General features: G+C 42.6%; 1 protein-coding gene across 1 annotated transcript in view; it reads right to left on the reverse strand.

The window, feature by feature from the left end:
- SERAC1 (serine active site containing 1) overlaps positions 1–17338 on the reverse strand; it is a 52884-nt gene that overhangs the window by 5831 nt on the left and 29715 nt on the right. Inside the window, exons 8-13 of the mRNA XM_065401855.1 lie at positions 11771–11899; positions 9259–9372; positions 5859–6021; positions 3967–4117; positions 2264–2405; positions 256–356 (exon numbers count right to left, since the gene is read on the reverse strand). Of these exons, the coding sequence (XP_065257927.1) occupies positions 256–356; positions 2264–2405; positions 3967–4117; positions 5859–6021; positions 9259–9372; positions 11771–11899 (800 nt within the window). The remainder of the gene's footprint in view (positions 1–255; positions 357–2263; positions 2406–3966; positions 4118–5858; positions 6022–9258; positions 9373–11770; positions 11900–17338) is intronic.

Genomic DNA, 17338 nt, shown 5'->3' on the forward strand with positions numbered 1-17338 from the left:
ATTTCTCCTTAATGCAAAGCTGAATGAACCACAAGAATTTAGAGAGACACCACAAGCACCTACTCAGGCAGTAGGGAAATCAAGTGTGCACACTTGCTGAGGAACAGGTGGTAAGAGGTTTCTCCAAACCAAAATCTCCTCCACAGCAGCACATGACAGGAAAAATAAGATCACCTGCTCCTGACTATAGGATCCTAAATGTCAATAGTATAGCTTTTTCTCTCCTCCCCAAATTACATGCACTTCATTTGTTACCTGTGGTCCTCAATAGGGCACTTTGTTTTCCAATCACTCAGGTGGGTGTCATACTCCACAGATACAATTCTAAGCGAAGGACAGTCTGAGGCTAGCCAGGTCTAAATTAAATATAAAATCAAAACAAAGGAGCATACTTGAATTTACACTACACCAGTTGGTTCTCATACATCAAAATCAAGACCAGCAATCTGCTGTAAGATTGATAGTTAATTAGAAGAAGAAGAAAAAACCTATTAAATGTAAAGTGCAGTTTTGGACAGAAAACTGACTGAAATATAAGAAGGATACCCTTCTGAAAACATTTGCTGCTGGTGCTCCTTTATGTCCTAGCTGCTTACTTTAAACGACAAAACAGTTTTTACTACTGTTAGCACATCACAAAGCCACCAAAGCTATGGGAGAGTGAGCTGGATTCTGTATTGACTCATGCATTATTGACAAAAGAGTCCACTAAATTCTGATTGCAGAAACAATTATTATTGATAATGATTTAACAGGCAACTTGACTTTAAAGCTCTCAGGCTGTGTTTGCAGGACTGGCAGTTCGATAAATCACCTTTTGAGTTTAAAATTAAAGCTTTTCTTTAATCTTCCAAGTGCTTTACAAACAATGGCAAAGCTTCACAAAGCTGACTTCAGTGGATGATATCAGGGATGAAGACTGCCCATGAACATCCTCATAACACCTCTTTGAAATGCATGAGAATTAGGGCTTGTCTACACTGGCAATTAACAGCGCTTGCAACTTTCTTGCTCAGGGGTGTGAAAAAACACCCCTCTGAGTGCAGCAAGTTGCAGGGCTGTAAAGCGCCAGTGTAAACAGTGCCCCAGCGCTGGGAGCTACACCCCTCTTTGAGGTGTTTTTTTTAGAGTGCTGGGAGAGCTCTCTCTCAGCGTTGCACTGCAGCCACACAAGGCATGTTAAAGCGCTGCCAGTGTAGACTAGCCCTTACTCTTTTATAGACTGGAAAACAGGCATGCAGATTAAGGAAACCGCCCAAAGCCACAAAGGGAGAGAGTGAGTGCCAGAGCTGGAATCGGTACTCAGGCTTCTGTCTCCCTCTCCTGTGTGACATGGAAAATCAATTAGATTAAAAATGGAACCCTGAACTACCATTTTTACAGTTACTTTTCAGATTACATTATGATATAAAATACACAACACCAAACGAAATTTCTTTAAGGCCCTTGTTACTGATTCACTGATAAAAATTCAACAGCAAACACTACAAAGCTTTAGTTAATCAGCAATCCGTTTCTTTATAAAAATATAGTATACTTGAAAAAATCTGGAATTTTGTGGACTTTTTTTGGTCTCTGAATAGCAAATAAAAAAGGCAAGGAGAGTGAACAGATATCTACTAGGCAACCAAATTCTAGCCCAATCTAAGAGGAATAATAGAAAGAGATGTGGAGGATACTGTGTCCTCTTTTATTGGACGAAACAATTATATCAAAGGGGCTAACATTAGCTGGGAAATCCCACCCCAAGAACAATCTGTTCAGAAATGCAACTTGTTGACAAACATTTACTAGTAAGTAAGAAAGAGCTACTTGCAGAATCTGATTAGAAGTAATCTAGATTAAAACCAGGCAGTTGCTAAAATCGTAAGAACGGCCATACTGGGTCAGACCAATAGTCCATCTAGCCCAGTATCCTGTCTTCCGACAGTGGCCAATGCCAGGTGCTTCAGAGGGAATGAACAGAACAGGTAATCATCAAGTGATCCATCTCCTGTTGCCCATTCCCACCTTCTGGCAAGCAGTGACTAGGGACACCATCCCTGCCCAATTTGGCTAATAGCCATTGATGGACGTATCCTCCATGAACTTATCTAGCTGTTTTTTTAACCCTGTTATAGTCTTGGCCTTCATGACATCCTCTGGCAAAGAGTTCCACAGGTTGACTGTGTGTTGTGTGACTATGTTTCTTCCATTTTCCTCTCCACAATGCTCACTGAAGAGGAAACAATCATCTGATGGGAATTAGTTATTGTCTCCCTACCTTTGGCCAGCATTCACTGTAAACCTCTTCCCCTTCGAAAGCCTTTACATCCAAAGGCTGTTTAATGTCTTGTTGTCGCCAGGTTTTAAATGCTGCTCCCAAAAGACCATGAATAAAAAGGACGTCTGCTTTAATGGGCTGACTGATATTGGAAAGAATTTTAAAAAGAAGTAGGGTACATATTTTAATACATTAAAATTAACATTTACATAAGCCATTTCATCCTGAACCACCCCAAAGTGCTTTTTAAAAAATAAAACCTGCACAATATATCTATGTTACGGAGATCATCACACGTAGTATACACAATAAAATGTAAACTGAGGAACCACACAGAATACAGTGGGCTAGGGAAAAGGGAGGGAGTTCAAGTGGTCCATACAGGATAACATTAAATGCATCCAAGCTGTCTGCAGTAGGACTGCTGCTATTGGAGGTATGCAGACCCGATAAGAGGCTAGTGGCACATCAATGGATCACAAACAGATACATTTTCAACTTATAAAATGGCTGGAAAACTGAAGCAACACCATTCCCTTCATGCTGCATCCAAAGGAACAGTGAAATTCCCATGGAATGTTCACCATGCTGGAACACTGTGAGTAATGCAATTGTGTGATTTACTAAGAAACAGGGGGAGGGAAGGGGAACCTAAACCCCACGGCAATACCACTTACCCTGCAAGACACATGCAGGAATATTAAATGAGGGAGGAACCCATAACCAATGAGGGAAGTACCCTGAGGCTCATTGCTGAATCTCACTGCTGCAATAAGAAAGTTTCCCTTTGCTAACTCCAATTTACACCCAGCCAATACCAAGAAACTGAAGGATAGAGGTATCCCTGGTACTACACTGAGGCACTGTAATAGATTTTGCCACTATCAAGGTGTCAGAGGGTATCTGTCCCTTCAGACATGCAAAAGGAGCTGCTCACCAAGTGGGCCAAAGAGTATTTTACTGGTATGCTTGGAGACAGTAAAATCCTTACAAATTTTGCAAGAGCAACTGAAAAACGAAGAACACCTTTAAGATGCTGCTTCAGACACAGCACCATCTTAACTATGCCCCCATAGGGACGGTAATAGGAAATGAACATCATAGTACCTTATCCTCTATAATAAAAAATGCCAGTCTCTTTGCCCACTACAATTCTAAATCAGGATTTCTATTCATACAATCCAACAGAACCTTCCATGTGGCCTGTGCAATGGCATTAATATAAGGAGTAGTTGCTGCTAGTTGACACCTGCTTCTTCTCCTTGTTTCCAGCTGCACAAGCACAATTAATTGTTTTACTAACAATACTCTAGGGGATTTCCTACAATTAGTTTCCTGCATTTTTGCCAAATATTCCTTGCTTTCAAAAAAACAATTATCCACATGGTGCTGGCATCCCAACAGGGCTGAGTTGCATGTGAAGCAATACCTTAAATGTGCATATACCAATTTTTGTAAATTTGTGTTTGTTTTTCCTTGTAACACTCACATTCTTTTCAGGAAGATATGACGAGACTTTCACTGAGTACTTCCTAGTGCCTTAACATTTGAGTTTAAGATGCTGAAGTCCTACATTCCAGAAGGACAGGCACAGCAGACAGCACTGTTGGGCAGCAGCAATTTTAACTCCACCTTTACAAAGTTTTTTGTAAGTGAATAATAAAAGAAGTAACATGTGGTAGAGTAAGGACCCTCCTCTTTACCTGCTACGGTACTGTGGATGTAAAACATATACGCCATCTGGATACTTTTCCTGCACTGTCTCTCTGTCCAGATTAGCCAGGGCTCTGGATGCATGTGAAGACTGAATGACATGAGGAGACTTCATTGCTTCAGCTAGTATGGAAACCCAACCTAGTTTAAAAATAAAACAAAACACATCTCTCATTGGCTGTTAATTACTAAGAAACTATTATCTGAACTATGATTGCAGAATGGCTTTTCTCATTTAAAATGATGTTTGCCAAAATAATTGTAGGAGCATAAGAACTGCAATGCTAGAACAAACCCTATTTCAATCCAGGTATCTTGCCTCAGACTGTAGCCAGTGCTGGATGGTAGCACCTGTGTAATGCACTGAACTGTGCCAAAAATATTCCACAGTGATGTGGTACGCAATTAATCTCTGACTCCAACTGGTGATCAGAGCACTCTCTCTCTCTCAAGAAGATGAGTGTGTACCCCCCTTCAATTTCTCCCATCACCCAAAAGGAAGAGGGAGGGGGAAAGGAGCAAGGGAGTAAATCCCCAAATCCCTCAAGCAGTCAAGATGTGAGAAAGGTAGAGAAAAGAAATGGCACCTCCCCAGTAGCCCAGTAGAATAAGAGACCTCCAACATCTGATGGGCAGGGAGAAGAAAGGAGAAAGAAAGACAAAGTATGACTGAAATGTCACAGATTCAGGATTAGTAATTCACAGCAGAAATAAGGAAAAGGAATAGATGAGCTGCATACGTCACCTGTTTGAAAACAAATACCTTTCAGAATTAATAAAAATTACAAGAAAATTATGAAAGACACATAGGAATGTAAATTGATTTTAGAAGTAGGATATATTTCAAAGGTTTGTGTAAAATGAAAGTCCTTAAGAGAACATTATCAAATCATCTTTTTCCACTTCTCTGTATTATAATAGCAAAAAATGGCAAAAATAGTTTGTTTAAAATATCACTTAAACTGAACCTTTCTGAAGGGTCAAAAAACATTGAGCTAAGGATACCCACACCCCCTCAGAGAGCCCAATATGAGCCAATACCTCTTCTACCGTTCTCTTTCCTCTTCTTCCTGTGCTGGCAGTCCTAACATGGGAAGACAGAATTACTGGCCTCACAGGTCCTTTTCTCTTATCCACCCTGGTAAGCATTTTATGGGGACAAACAAGTAGTCTTCTTCCCAGTTCTGGACTGCCAAGACCCAGTAGCTCTTCTATGGAGTTCTCTTTAAAAATTAGTACATCCTTTGAAATGTATACAGCAGAGAGCATTAAAGGATTGTGAATATCTGTTCTCTAACAATCTCTTCCTCCAGTCTCAGGGATTGAGCAGGGATTCTCACAGAAACAGAAGGAAGGACTTCACAACATAAAGAATTCCACAAACCCCAGGTGCATGCTGGGGCACAAACTCCAAAGAGAGCCCGTTAAAAGAGGCAGAGCAGAAAGTCCAGGTAGAAGTTACTAGATCTACTTCAAAAAGAGGAAATTGATGGACTGGCCTGTTCACTCCAGACGGCGGAGGAACAGACCTACTTGGCCTCCTTACAAGAAGAAATCACAGCCAGTAAGGAAATCTAGGAACTATTGGGTAGATAGAGTTTGTGAGGAGGAACGCCAAGAGATTCATAAAAACATCCCAATTCTGATGTTTAGCTGAACTAAGCCCAAATTCTGAACCTTCATCAATGATTTATAATGACTCTGACTGTAGGGATGAGGCAAGTTTGCAGTAACACTGACCATGCTGCTTTGGTCTGTAAATGAATAGGACTTCTGCCTCCAGCACTATTGATCCTGTGTATTTTACAAAAGTAATAAATTAACTTTCAAATTTAGAACATAAATATTGCATCAAGATTGCTTACGTTTGCTTTCTTTTTACCTGCACGTACTATGGATGAATGAAGACGTTCATCCAAAGCCATATTTCCAATGATGCGAATTATGTTCCTTTGTATTTTCGCAGAATCGTTACGAAGCTGGTATATCTTCTGTAGTAGCTGAAGACCTCCATTTGCTTCAATTTTATCACAATGAGTAGAAACCTAGCATTTTACAGTCAATTCAGTGATACTAAGTGGAAGTCGTGCAAACATCCAAATCTGCAAAAGTTTCCTGAGAAGCTCTCTGTACATAGTCTCCATTAAAGCTACTAAGTACTATATCCACATCATATGCAGAAATTCTTACTTAATATAGGATTTGTTTTTATGTTATGCTTAAATCTTTCAGTTTAACAATTTAAGAAATTATAAGAACTATGAAATACTTATTTTTATTGAATGCCACGAACTCAGAAATGGAGTCAAAAATTTTAGCATGCAAACTGCACAATCATTCCAACTTGACAGCCCAATATTGGGAAGGGGCTGAGCACTTCCTGTTTTCTCCCACTGAAGTTAATGGGACCCGAGGATGCTTGACACCTTGCAGGATCAGATCCTAAGACCACAATTCTCCATAACACAACTGCCCACTTTTTCTAAAGCATTGTGTAAGCTGGGGCCACTTATTCTGCACACCTACCCGCTAGAACACTCTCTTATAATCCTTTTTCATTCAAAAAGGTAACATTATTCTAAACAGTGCTTCTGTCATTACAGATCTTCATGGCAGCAACAGAAACCAATGTAGGCAGATGACTGCACATTTATGAGCCATACTGTGGACCATTGCTGTTGAATAGATGCTGGCAGAGGTGAAAGTAAGCAGGTACCGGGGCGGATCAGCTTCCCCTGCGGCAATTTAAAGGGCCGGGGCGGTAGCGGCTGCTGGAGCCCCGGGCCCTTTAAATTGCTGCCAGAGCCCTGCTGCCGGAGCCCTGGGGAAGAGGCGGCGGGGCTCAGGCGGCGATTTAAAGGCCCCGGGGTGCCTGCTGTAGCTACCGCCCCAGGCCCTTTAAATTGTCCCCGGAGCCCTGGGGTAGCGGCGGCGGGGCTCTGGTGGCTATTTAAAGGGTCCGGGGCTCCAGCAGCCGCTACCGCCCCGGCCCTTAAAATAGTTGCCAGAGCCCCGCTGCCACCTCCCCAGGGCTCCGGCAGCAGGGCTCCGGGGACGATTTAAAGGGTCCGGCGCTTAGGTAGCCGCTACCGCCCCGGCCCTTAAAATAGTTGCCGGAGCCCCGCAGCCACCTCCCCAGGGCTCCGGCAGCAGGGCTCCGGGGACGATTTAAAGGGTCCGGCGCTTAGGTAGCCGCTACCACCCCAGGTCCTTTAAATCGTCCACGGAGCCTGCCAGAGCCCTGGGGTAGGGCCAGCGGGGCTCCAGCGGCAATTTAAAGGGCCCGGGGCTCAGCTGCCACTACTGCCCCAGGCCCTTTAACTTGCTGCTGCAGCCCCGCCACAGCTACCCCAGGGCTCCAGCAGCAGGGCTCCGGGGACAATTTAAAGGGCCCAGGGCGGTAGCGGCAGCCGGAGCCCCGGGCCCTTTAAATCACCGCCGGAGCCCCCGGCTGCCGCTGCTACCCCGGGGCTCCGGCAGCGCAGCTCGGATGGCGATTTAAAGGGCCCAGGGCTCCCACTGCCGCTACCCTCTGGGGCCCTTTAAATCGCCACCCGAGTCCCGCTGCTGGATCCCTGGGGTAGCGGCGGCGGGGCTCTGGCAGTGATTTAAAGGGCCAGGGGCTGCCGGCTGCCGCTACTGCAGCGGAGCCCCGGTCCCTTTAAAGCTCCGCCCGAGGCCGGGGCCCGGGGTAGCGGCGGCAGCCCAGAGCCCCCTCCGATGGTGATTTAAAGTGCCCGGGGCTCTGCTGCGGTAGTGGCAGCTGGAGCCCCAGGCCCTTTAAATTACCCCTGGGGCTCCCAGCCACCTCTGCAGCTGGTAGCTCCGGGGGTAATTTAAAGGGCCCGGGGCTCCCAGCTGCTGCTACCACAGCCCCAGCCCCTTTAAATACTGATTTAAAGCGCTGGGGGATTTAAAGGCCACGCCTCTTCCGGTTGAGGACCCGCTCCCTCCTAAGGACTCCAGAGTACCGGTAAGTCCTTTAAGTTACTTTCACCCCTGGATGCTGGTGACATGAAAGTTTCTATTATAGTGTTGAATACTGTGCTATGGCTGAGTACTGTGCTCTTTGCTCTTCCCTACCATAAATTTAGCTTAGTGGATTTTTTTCAATATGTATTTATTCAGCTTCTGATTTTAGCTATGTTCTACCTGCAGTCTTTCTTGTGCAATTAATATTGTTATGGCAAGTGTCACCAGGTGATGCTGTTACACATAGTCTTCCACTTTATTTTTCTTACTGTGCAAGTAAATGTTCAATGTTGGGAAGACATGCTGTATTGTTGTTAGTTTTTGTTATGCAAGATTCTGTGTAGAGGCAATGATCCTTGGGAGGAAGAGCTGCAGTGCGAGCTGTAGGAGAGTTTGCTCTCTGCCTTGGTCTCTGATCAGAGTTAATTCATAATACAGAGTTGCTCTCTGGAAAGTCCACCTTAGTCTTAGACTGAGGGCTTGTCTACAGGGCACCAGCAAAATGCACTAGAGGGATGTGATTTGTTAAGCACTCTAATTGCTCCATGGAGGCCCTGCTACATTCATGCGAACTAAGTAGCTTTTAGAACACACCAAGCGTTAGTGCGCTTTACCCCTCTGGCATGCTTTGTTGTGTAGACAAGCGCTGATATTCCTGAAAGAAGGGACTGCCTATATGACCATCTCTGTTCCAGGATTGATGTGCATGTGTAAATAAAACAAGTTATTCTTAGAATATACCCAGACTCCACATAACTGATATGTCCTCCACTGAGGAGTTGACATGTACAGCCTTGGATAGCTGTTACCACTATGCAGGGTAGAGGCACTGGCGTCAGAATATGGAACAACAACAAAGTAGTAGAGGAATACTTCACAAGGGCCTCCTCATAAAGTTTATCCCTGACTATTCCCTGGGTGTGCCCCACCGTGAAATCAACTGTAGGGCCTGCCACCAACACTGGAAGATCCATGCTACCCCACGCACCCCACTCCCCCCTCCACTCTTTGCCATAGATGCCCGGGGGAACTCCTTAAAAGGGAATCTCCATCACTGAAGGAGAATATCCGTGGTTGTAGTGGGAGACAATGATAGATCCTGTGGACAGTCCCCACAAACCTCCCACTCCACCCCCACTCATACATGGATTCCAATCCTGTGAACAGCACCTCAGCGGTTTGGGGGAGGAAACGATATTGGGAAGGTTGTGAAGGCAGCTTCCCCCCACATCCCACACATGCAAAAGGTAAGATCAGAAAGGAAAGTTTATCAATACAGCTGTTCAATTATAGTTTTATACATGGATTACCTTTGAATGTTGCACTAAAGCTTGTAAACAGAAGAGTTCTACTGTCTCTGAAGGGACTTTACTCAAAGTCTCGCAATAAGGAAGCCCATTTCCTCCAAAACACCACAAGCCCCCCTGGAATAAGAATCAATAACAATCAACTCAAATCTCAAATGGCTAAATAAGAGGAGTGGTTCTAGTTATTTTTTTTTAAAGTGAAGCGTGCAACAGCCTGTAAAGCTGTTATACCAAGTGCTCTTATGTGTATTACATTAATATATCCCTATATGTTCTGAAATATTCTAATATTTATAAAGGAAAAAAAAATAAAACAGCCCATTAGATCAGTAGCTTTTATAGAAAACAGTCACTTACCTGTACAGTAACTGTTGTTCTTCAATATGCATTGTGCACATATACATCCCACTGTGGGTGTCTGTACGCTCAATCCACTTGAGCCAGAGACTTTTGCAAACAGTACCACTAGGCTCCCCTGCTCTTCTCATGCACTAAACTGAGAGCATAAAAGGGGCATGTCCATTGCCCCCCTTTCCATTTCTTCTCTCCACTGTCTGTCTAAAGTCCTAAGTAGCAAGAAAGGTGGGAGGGTCATGGAATGTATATGTGCACAACACATCTCAAAGAGCAACAGGGTAAGTAACCAGGGGTGCTGGAACAATTTTTATAGTGGGGGTGCTGAGAGCCATTGAACCAAACTGTAAACCCTGTATATGATGGGAACCACTTCAAGCCAGGGGGTGCTGCAGCACCCCCACACGTCTAGTTCCAACACCTATGTTTTTTCTCCCTTGAGTGATTGTGCACATATACATTACTCTGTAGGTGACTCACCAGCAGTTTCCTTACAGATGGTTGGACTTCAGATTATTTGAAAAGAGACTGGAATACCAACTTGCCAAAGCTGACATCATCTCGGGAGGTTTGAGAACTGGCATATGTCTGGAAAAAGGCTTGTATACTAACTTACACTAAGACTAAGCTAATACTATACAACCATATACAGTAATTTTTTTAAGCTGGTGAATTGAAGCTAAAGAGCAACAGGGAGCTCCAACTCCCACCATGGGAGGCGAGAAAGAACTGAGAGGGAGGCAACAGACACACCTCTTTTATGCCCTCAGCTCAGCACACAAGCACTAACAACGCCTAGTGACACTGCTGGCAAAATCTCCAACTTCAGTGCACTGGGCGCACAGTGGGGTTGCCAACCCTCCCGGTTTCGCCGGGAGTCTGCCGAAATTGGGCTCTATCTCCTGGAGGCTACTGAAGCCAAATTGGGAGATTTTAGGCCACTAAAAGTCCGGCGGTGCAGCGGGGCTAAGGCAGGCTCCCTGTCTGACCTGGCCCTGTGCTGTTCCCCGAAGCAGCCAGCATGTCCATGCGGCGCCTAGGGGTAGGGAAGGCCAGGGGGGCTCCGCACACTGCCCCCGCCCCAAGCACCGACTCCGCAGCTCCCATTGGCTGGAATTGTGGCCAATGGGAGCTGCAGGGGAGATACCTGCAGGCAGGGGCAGCGCGCTGAGCCCCCTGGCCCACCCCGCAGGGGCTGCAGGGACGTGCTGGCCGCTTTCAGGAGCAGCGCGGGGCCACAGCAGGCAGGGACCCTGCCTTAGCCCCGCTGCACCGCTGACCGGGAGCCTCCCGAGGTAAGTGCCGCCCCGCCAGAGCCCAGACCCCCTCCTGCACCCCAACCCTCTACTCCAGCCCTGAGCCCCCTCCCGGAGCCAGCACCCCACACCCCTTCCTGCACCCCAAACCCCCTCCCACACTCTAACCCCCTGCCCCAGCCCAGAGCCCCCTCCTGCACCCAAACTCCCTTCCAGAGCCCACACCCGTCACCCCCCCACACTCCAATCCCCTGCCCCAGCCCTGAGCCCCCTCCAGCACCCAAACTTGCTCCCAGAGCTTGCCCCCCCTCCTGCACCCCAACCCCCTGCCCCAGCCCAGTGAAAGTGAGGGTGGGGGAGAGCAAGCACCGGGGGAGATGGGGGGGATGGAGTGAGTGGGGTGGGGCCTCTGAGAAGGGCGGGGCCTCAGGGAAGGGGCAGGACAGGGCGTGGCAGGGGTGTTTGGGTTTGTCTGATTAGACAGTTGGCAACCCTAACCTACAGTGAAATGTATATGTGCAGACTCACTCAAAGGAGAACCTACTAACTACAGAAAGTATAATAAGGGGGGGAAACACTGTAGGTTTTTTATTTGTATTAATACAATACCATTCCTGCCCCGTATCTCATTTTTACAACAACATGCCTGAGAGCATAAACCGCAAGGATCAGATGGTAGTTAGACCTGTACAGTTGTGAAAACAGGAAGGGAGGAGGGAACAAGCTCTCCCTCATCTTTGCATAACCCCACAAAGAGTCTCAGTCCTAGTGGAGCAGAAGCACCATGGGGTGCGGAAAGGGAAAGCTTCACCCACTCTAATATTATAAAATTATATCTTAAATAAATACTTATTTTAAAAAGAGAGAACGTTCTGTATAATTCCATCCTGGAGTTAAGAGCTCACCCTCTGTGCAGCTAGAGTCTGACTGCTTTCTCTTAAAGCCAGAGATGTGAAGTACTGGACACATTGCTCAAGATCAGTCTGAGGTAAAGATACCAATAACAATCGGAGCTCATCTTCTATAGCATAATCCTATAACAAAAGAACACAAATACTCATTAACGCTCTCCAAAGGAACACAGCAGGAAATTATGTGAAAGCAAACAAAGATTTGGAACAACAGAAATTGTTACATGAAGTAATGCTGTAAACTGAAAGGCCTAGTTTGAGTGCTCTGCAACCTAAGCTAATGTTTGTGAAGCACTTGGAAGATGTAGAGCCCTATAAAATGACAGGTTATTATTGGTGAGCAAATTTTTCAATGAAAGTCAGCTTTAAATTTCTAGGTTTAGGACTTATTTTATTTCAATGAGGTCTGGAAGAATAAAAATGTGGGTCCTATTGGCCTGTGTTACAGAAATGAAATGGAGCTTAGAGCAGGAAAGCACCAGGGTATACAACAAGAAAGCTTGAAACTTGGCCCTCAATTGCATGATGATCACCACAAAAATAATGGTGCAGATTAAGACTATATGGTTTCATCAACCAACTACAAAAATAATAGCATGATTAAGAAATTAAATTATGGCATTAAAGAGAGAAATAAAATAGTTAACACTTGTATATTTCTTTATCTTTGAAGTATTTGTACAAATATTCATTAAGAAATCCACAAAACACCCCTGTCAAGTAGGTGGGGATGGGAAAACAGGTACAGTGAGGTTAAGTCATTTGCCTAAGGCCACATACTCAGGATGAGAAAAAATGCAAGCTAATGGTCGGAATACAATTTCTGGAGCTAGTGACTCATGAGTTCGAACCCTCTTTCTGATATTGCCTCCATCTGCAGCCTTGGTCTTGGGCAATTCTAACCTGGTCTGGCTTATTTTCCTCATATATGAAAATTACCTACCAGTAAATCAGCATCTCTGAACATATCATTTGATTTGATTCTCTTTCTTGGATCCTGTGCTTCTGGAGATAGACATGGGGGAACTTTCCTTGCTTTCAAATGATTTTGATCTTTTATGGCACTGGTAGATGGATATGCACAGACCAACAGTTGCCGCTGGAACGTTTTACTTCAATTCCTCAATGAGTAGGATGCAAAGACCTCCCTAATCTCTATATACGGATATCCACTATATCAGTTACCCAGTGATTATACAGCTGGAATAGTAAAAATATACATTACTGTACTCCAGTATGCCTCAAGCCTGAGAGGTTCAACTGTTTGGAAATAGTTAGACCCATGGTCATATCCATGTTGGACTGATTTAATCAAAGTAATTCAAGTCCAGGGTGGATAAAAATCAATTATTATTATTTTTTAAATCAAACAAATTGGATTTTTTTTATTTAAATCAGATTTTTTTTTATAAAATTATTTTTGAGGAAAAAAACTATCTAAAGATAGTTTTAATTAAGATACATTATAGCTCTAAGATATCTCATCATGGAATAGGGATTATAAATTCTAATTCTATAGTATGAGACAATGTATTCATGTAATGTTTAAGAAAAGTTTTGTAAATGAGTTCCAATCATTCATGGATTAGGGGACCCAGTCTTATGGGGCTCCAGGGGCTTCTGTATAGATTATTTAGGTTAATCTTTCTATCTACCCAATGGGACTCAGTGCTCAGTCTAGAAGATACCATCAGAGATGCTTAGTTTTGCAGTTCTCAAACTGTGGATTTGTGTCTCCAGAGATAACATGCTTATTAACAGCAAAAATGTTTTTAAACAAATAAATAAATAATATATAGAGGTGAGAAATAACAGACCTCAGCCCTATTGTCCCTCTGCAAATTTGTGTACACAGAGTCAATCCCTTACCTCTCTCTAAAAGTGCAAAGTTTCAAAAAGTTGAATGAATAGAAGATTGTTGGGGGCGGAATAGATCTGGACAAGGAGAAGAAGTCTGGAGATAAATGTGAGAAGGGAGGGACAGGTAGTAGAAACAAAAATGAAACTGTTGAGCAGCATATTCCAGAAGTCTTGAGGTCTTTCTGAGTGTAGCCTTCATTGATTTGAGATCTACCATACCATTCTCTCACTAGATGGGAAAACCTATAATGGCAGCGGGACGTAACAGAGACCCAGTTTGGGAATAAGAACCATTCAAGAAATATGTTTGCTCATGATGTTTTAAAGAAAGTCACACCAATGAACTGGTGGAAGTCACTTAATCACTTGGATTCAGAGACTGTTGAAGTGATAATCTCACTTTTAACAGCAGTAACTTCTTCTGCCGGTGTTGAAAGAATGTTTTCTTCCTTTGGACTAATTCATTCCAAATTGAGAAATCGTTTGGGACCTGAAAAAGCAGGAAAGCTTGTTTTTCTTTTCCAGATTATGAACAAAAAGGAAAATGAAGTTGAAGACGACTGAGTTAGCTGCAGAAGACAATATTAATATTAAGTTTCTCATGTTGACCTGGCTGACATAGTCGATTTAATTTTTGTTTTTAAAAAATATATATTTCATTTAACTATTTTAGTTTAAAACAATTTTAACAAAAACAAAACTGATTTTAAAAAACTTGAATGTTTAGCTACATTCAAAAATTCATATGCTTGTTTTGTTAAAATATTATGTTTGCTGTTGAAGAAAAAAATCCAGAATACATAACATTGTTGTTTTAGTTAAATAAAACAATTTAAATGTCTGTCTGATGATGTTCTCCTCCTAATACAGCATGGCAAGAAAATCCTCCAAACATTAATGATTAACCTGTTGAACTGGAGATAGTTCACCTCCCAGTGACTTCATAAATATCTGCTTCAATTACCTTTGGGAAATGACATAACCAAACAATCATTCATTTCCTGATATAGCTGTAAAACTAATCTGAAAAGTTTTCAAAATAAATCACTTTAAAAATGTAGTGTGTACCTTCTAAAAATGAAACCTACATCTTTCTCTGAGTTGTGAAGAATATGTATTAAGGTTATAACAACGAACAAGAATGCACTTTTATGTAGAAATCCATGATTAAATCGAGTCTTCCTGACTAGTGATTTAAATCAAATCCACCCTGTTCAAGTCACTGATTTTAATCATGATTTAAATCAGCAAGCAAGAAACCTTGATTTAAATAACTGATTTCAATTGTGTTGTGCATGTGTACTTAAGTTATTTTCTACACAAAGGTTAATTCTCATTAGTTGGTAACATTAAAACATATTGATTGATAGAATCTACAGATTGATTCGTAACTAAATATAGCCTTTATACTAAATTTGGTGTTTCTTTTTGCTAACCAGGGTATACTAGATCTATACATATGTATTTAAGCAATTACATAGCTTAATTTACATTTAATTCAGATTCTTAAAGTCTCCCTTTTTTATTACATTAGAAAATCTTGAGTGATGCATTTCTTATTTACTAGATAATTAATTTTTTATTTGTGATTTGTGTCAAAATCTATTTGAATGGAAATTCAAATTCAATTAAAAATGCACAAAAACAGCACTGTACATTTTGTTTTATTAAATAAAGCTACCTTAAAAGTACTGAATAAATGAGAAAGTTCTTTTCAAATCATGATCTGCATTTAAAGCTAACTGATTTATTAAACAAAGGATGTATTATTAACTGCAGTTTATGAACTGAACTGATTGTTTCTGGCCACCATGTTCAGGTTTGCAGTCCCTCTGCATCTCACTGTGATTTCCCCAGAAGGTCTGACCAGGGTCTAGCACCTGTGATTAGCCTTTCTCCAGGGCCTACAACAACGTATACCAGTTACCAGCCAGCCTTCACAAAGCAAAATACATTTATTCTTAGGGTAAAAGCATTACAGAGGCAACATATGAAAAACAATAAACATTCCTATATGCATGCTAAAAGTTACCAGATGTCACCCATCAGTCTCATGGGGCCCTAGCTGCCCAAAGTCTTTCCAAACCTTCCACAAGGGTTGGGCCTAGGGTGACGAGACAGCAAATGTGAAAAATCAGGACGGGGGTGGGGGTAATAGGTGCCTATATAAGACAAAGCCCCAGATATTGGGACTGTCCCTATAAAATCGGGACATCTGGTCACCCTAGTTGGGCCCCACCTTGGACAGAAGGTCCTGTCCATTTCCCAAATCAAAAGAAGGCCCTGTGTTGGTTTAAACCCACCCTTTTTATACCAAAAGCCCTTTGTTTGTTTGTTGGTCTATGGAAAATCCATTTAGAGCCAGTATATGCAAGCCACCCCAGCAGGTAGTACGGCTCTGGAGTTGTTTGCAGTTTCAGAGACTAGCCTTAATCACCCCCACTGTTTTTAGTTCCTGTAGGAGCTGTGGTAATCCTCCTCTACCTACCCTCCCCCACCCAAGCTGCCTACAATCTCTGGCCCACAATGATACATATTACATTAACCACTCATAAACAAAATACAATAGGGTCTCTTTAAAATAGTGCACGCAGCTGCAATCGGTCATAAACTGAAGTAGCTGAATAAATTGAAATAAATTGAAAATATTCTCTCTACACTTGCAGAAGAGGCTACTGCTGTTAAAAGATGGTTTACCACCACAACAAACTCTGGTTCCAAGTGCTTAGCCAGGGCCTTCCCTTAGTACAGTGGTCTGACTTCCTTTAAAATTTGACTGCAAACATGTATTGCTTTAAATTATTTTAACAGATTATAAGAGGTTTAGGCCTCAATACAGATTGCCAATTTCAAAGTTAATTTTAAATGGGTTTTTTTTAAATAAAATTGTATTTAATTTTTAAAAATCTGATTTAAATAAAAAATCCATTTTTTTATTTTTTAAAAATTCCCATTTTTATTCACACTGGTCATATCACATTCCAAGGGTGATAAACCTGACAGTGCAAAGCTACAGAACATCACTGCTACATGCCATATCTAATTTTGCAAGTCTTGAGGCTTAGAATGGACATGTTGCCCATGATAAGGATTCATTTTATTAGATTTACAAAAATCCTCTACAGGTGCCCAGCCCTGGGCCCATTCCATATATTAAATACAGAATACAATATACAAGGACTGCTCAACCCACCTTGACATATAAATAGATACCAACCAGTTAATATAAGAATAAAATAAAAACAAACCCCTCCAGCCCTGAGTTCAGCCCCACTCAAATGCCTGGGAGGAAGATGGGCTTTACAGCATGCCCAAGTGGTTAACAAATCCAGGCTGAAGGAGCTCATTTTTGGTAAGAGCAACAGGGAAGGGACAGGTAGGAGAACTGCATCTAAAGCGTCCCGAGGATCTGTAAAATCTGCGTGGCTTGGGAAGTTAAGATGTGACCTGAGATTGTTCTGAATGTGAAATGTCTGCTTAGCTCATTATTTCCCTGACTCTTACTGATTGTGTTGACATGCAGTGCATTTCATCAACCTAAACTCTAACTTAATGAAGGTTCTGGTGTAAGATTTAGCCCTGATCCACCCTACAAAGTTGTGTTGGTATAACTATGTCGCTCAGGGGTCTGGAAACAATTATACTGACCTAACTACCGGTGTAGACAGCACTATGTCAACAGGAGGGCATCTCTGTCAACAT

This window comes from Emys orbicularis, chromosome 3, assembly GCF_028017835.1.
Source record: "Emys orbicularis isolate rEmyOrb1 chromosome 3, rEmyOrb1.hap1, whole genome shotgun sequence".
NCBI lineage: Eukaryota > Metazoa > Chordata > Testudines > Emydidae > Emys > Emys orbicularis.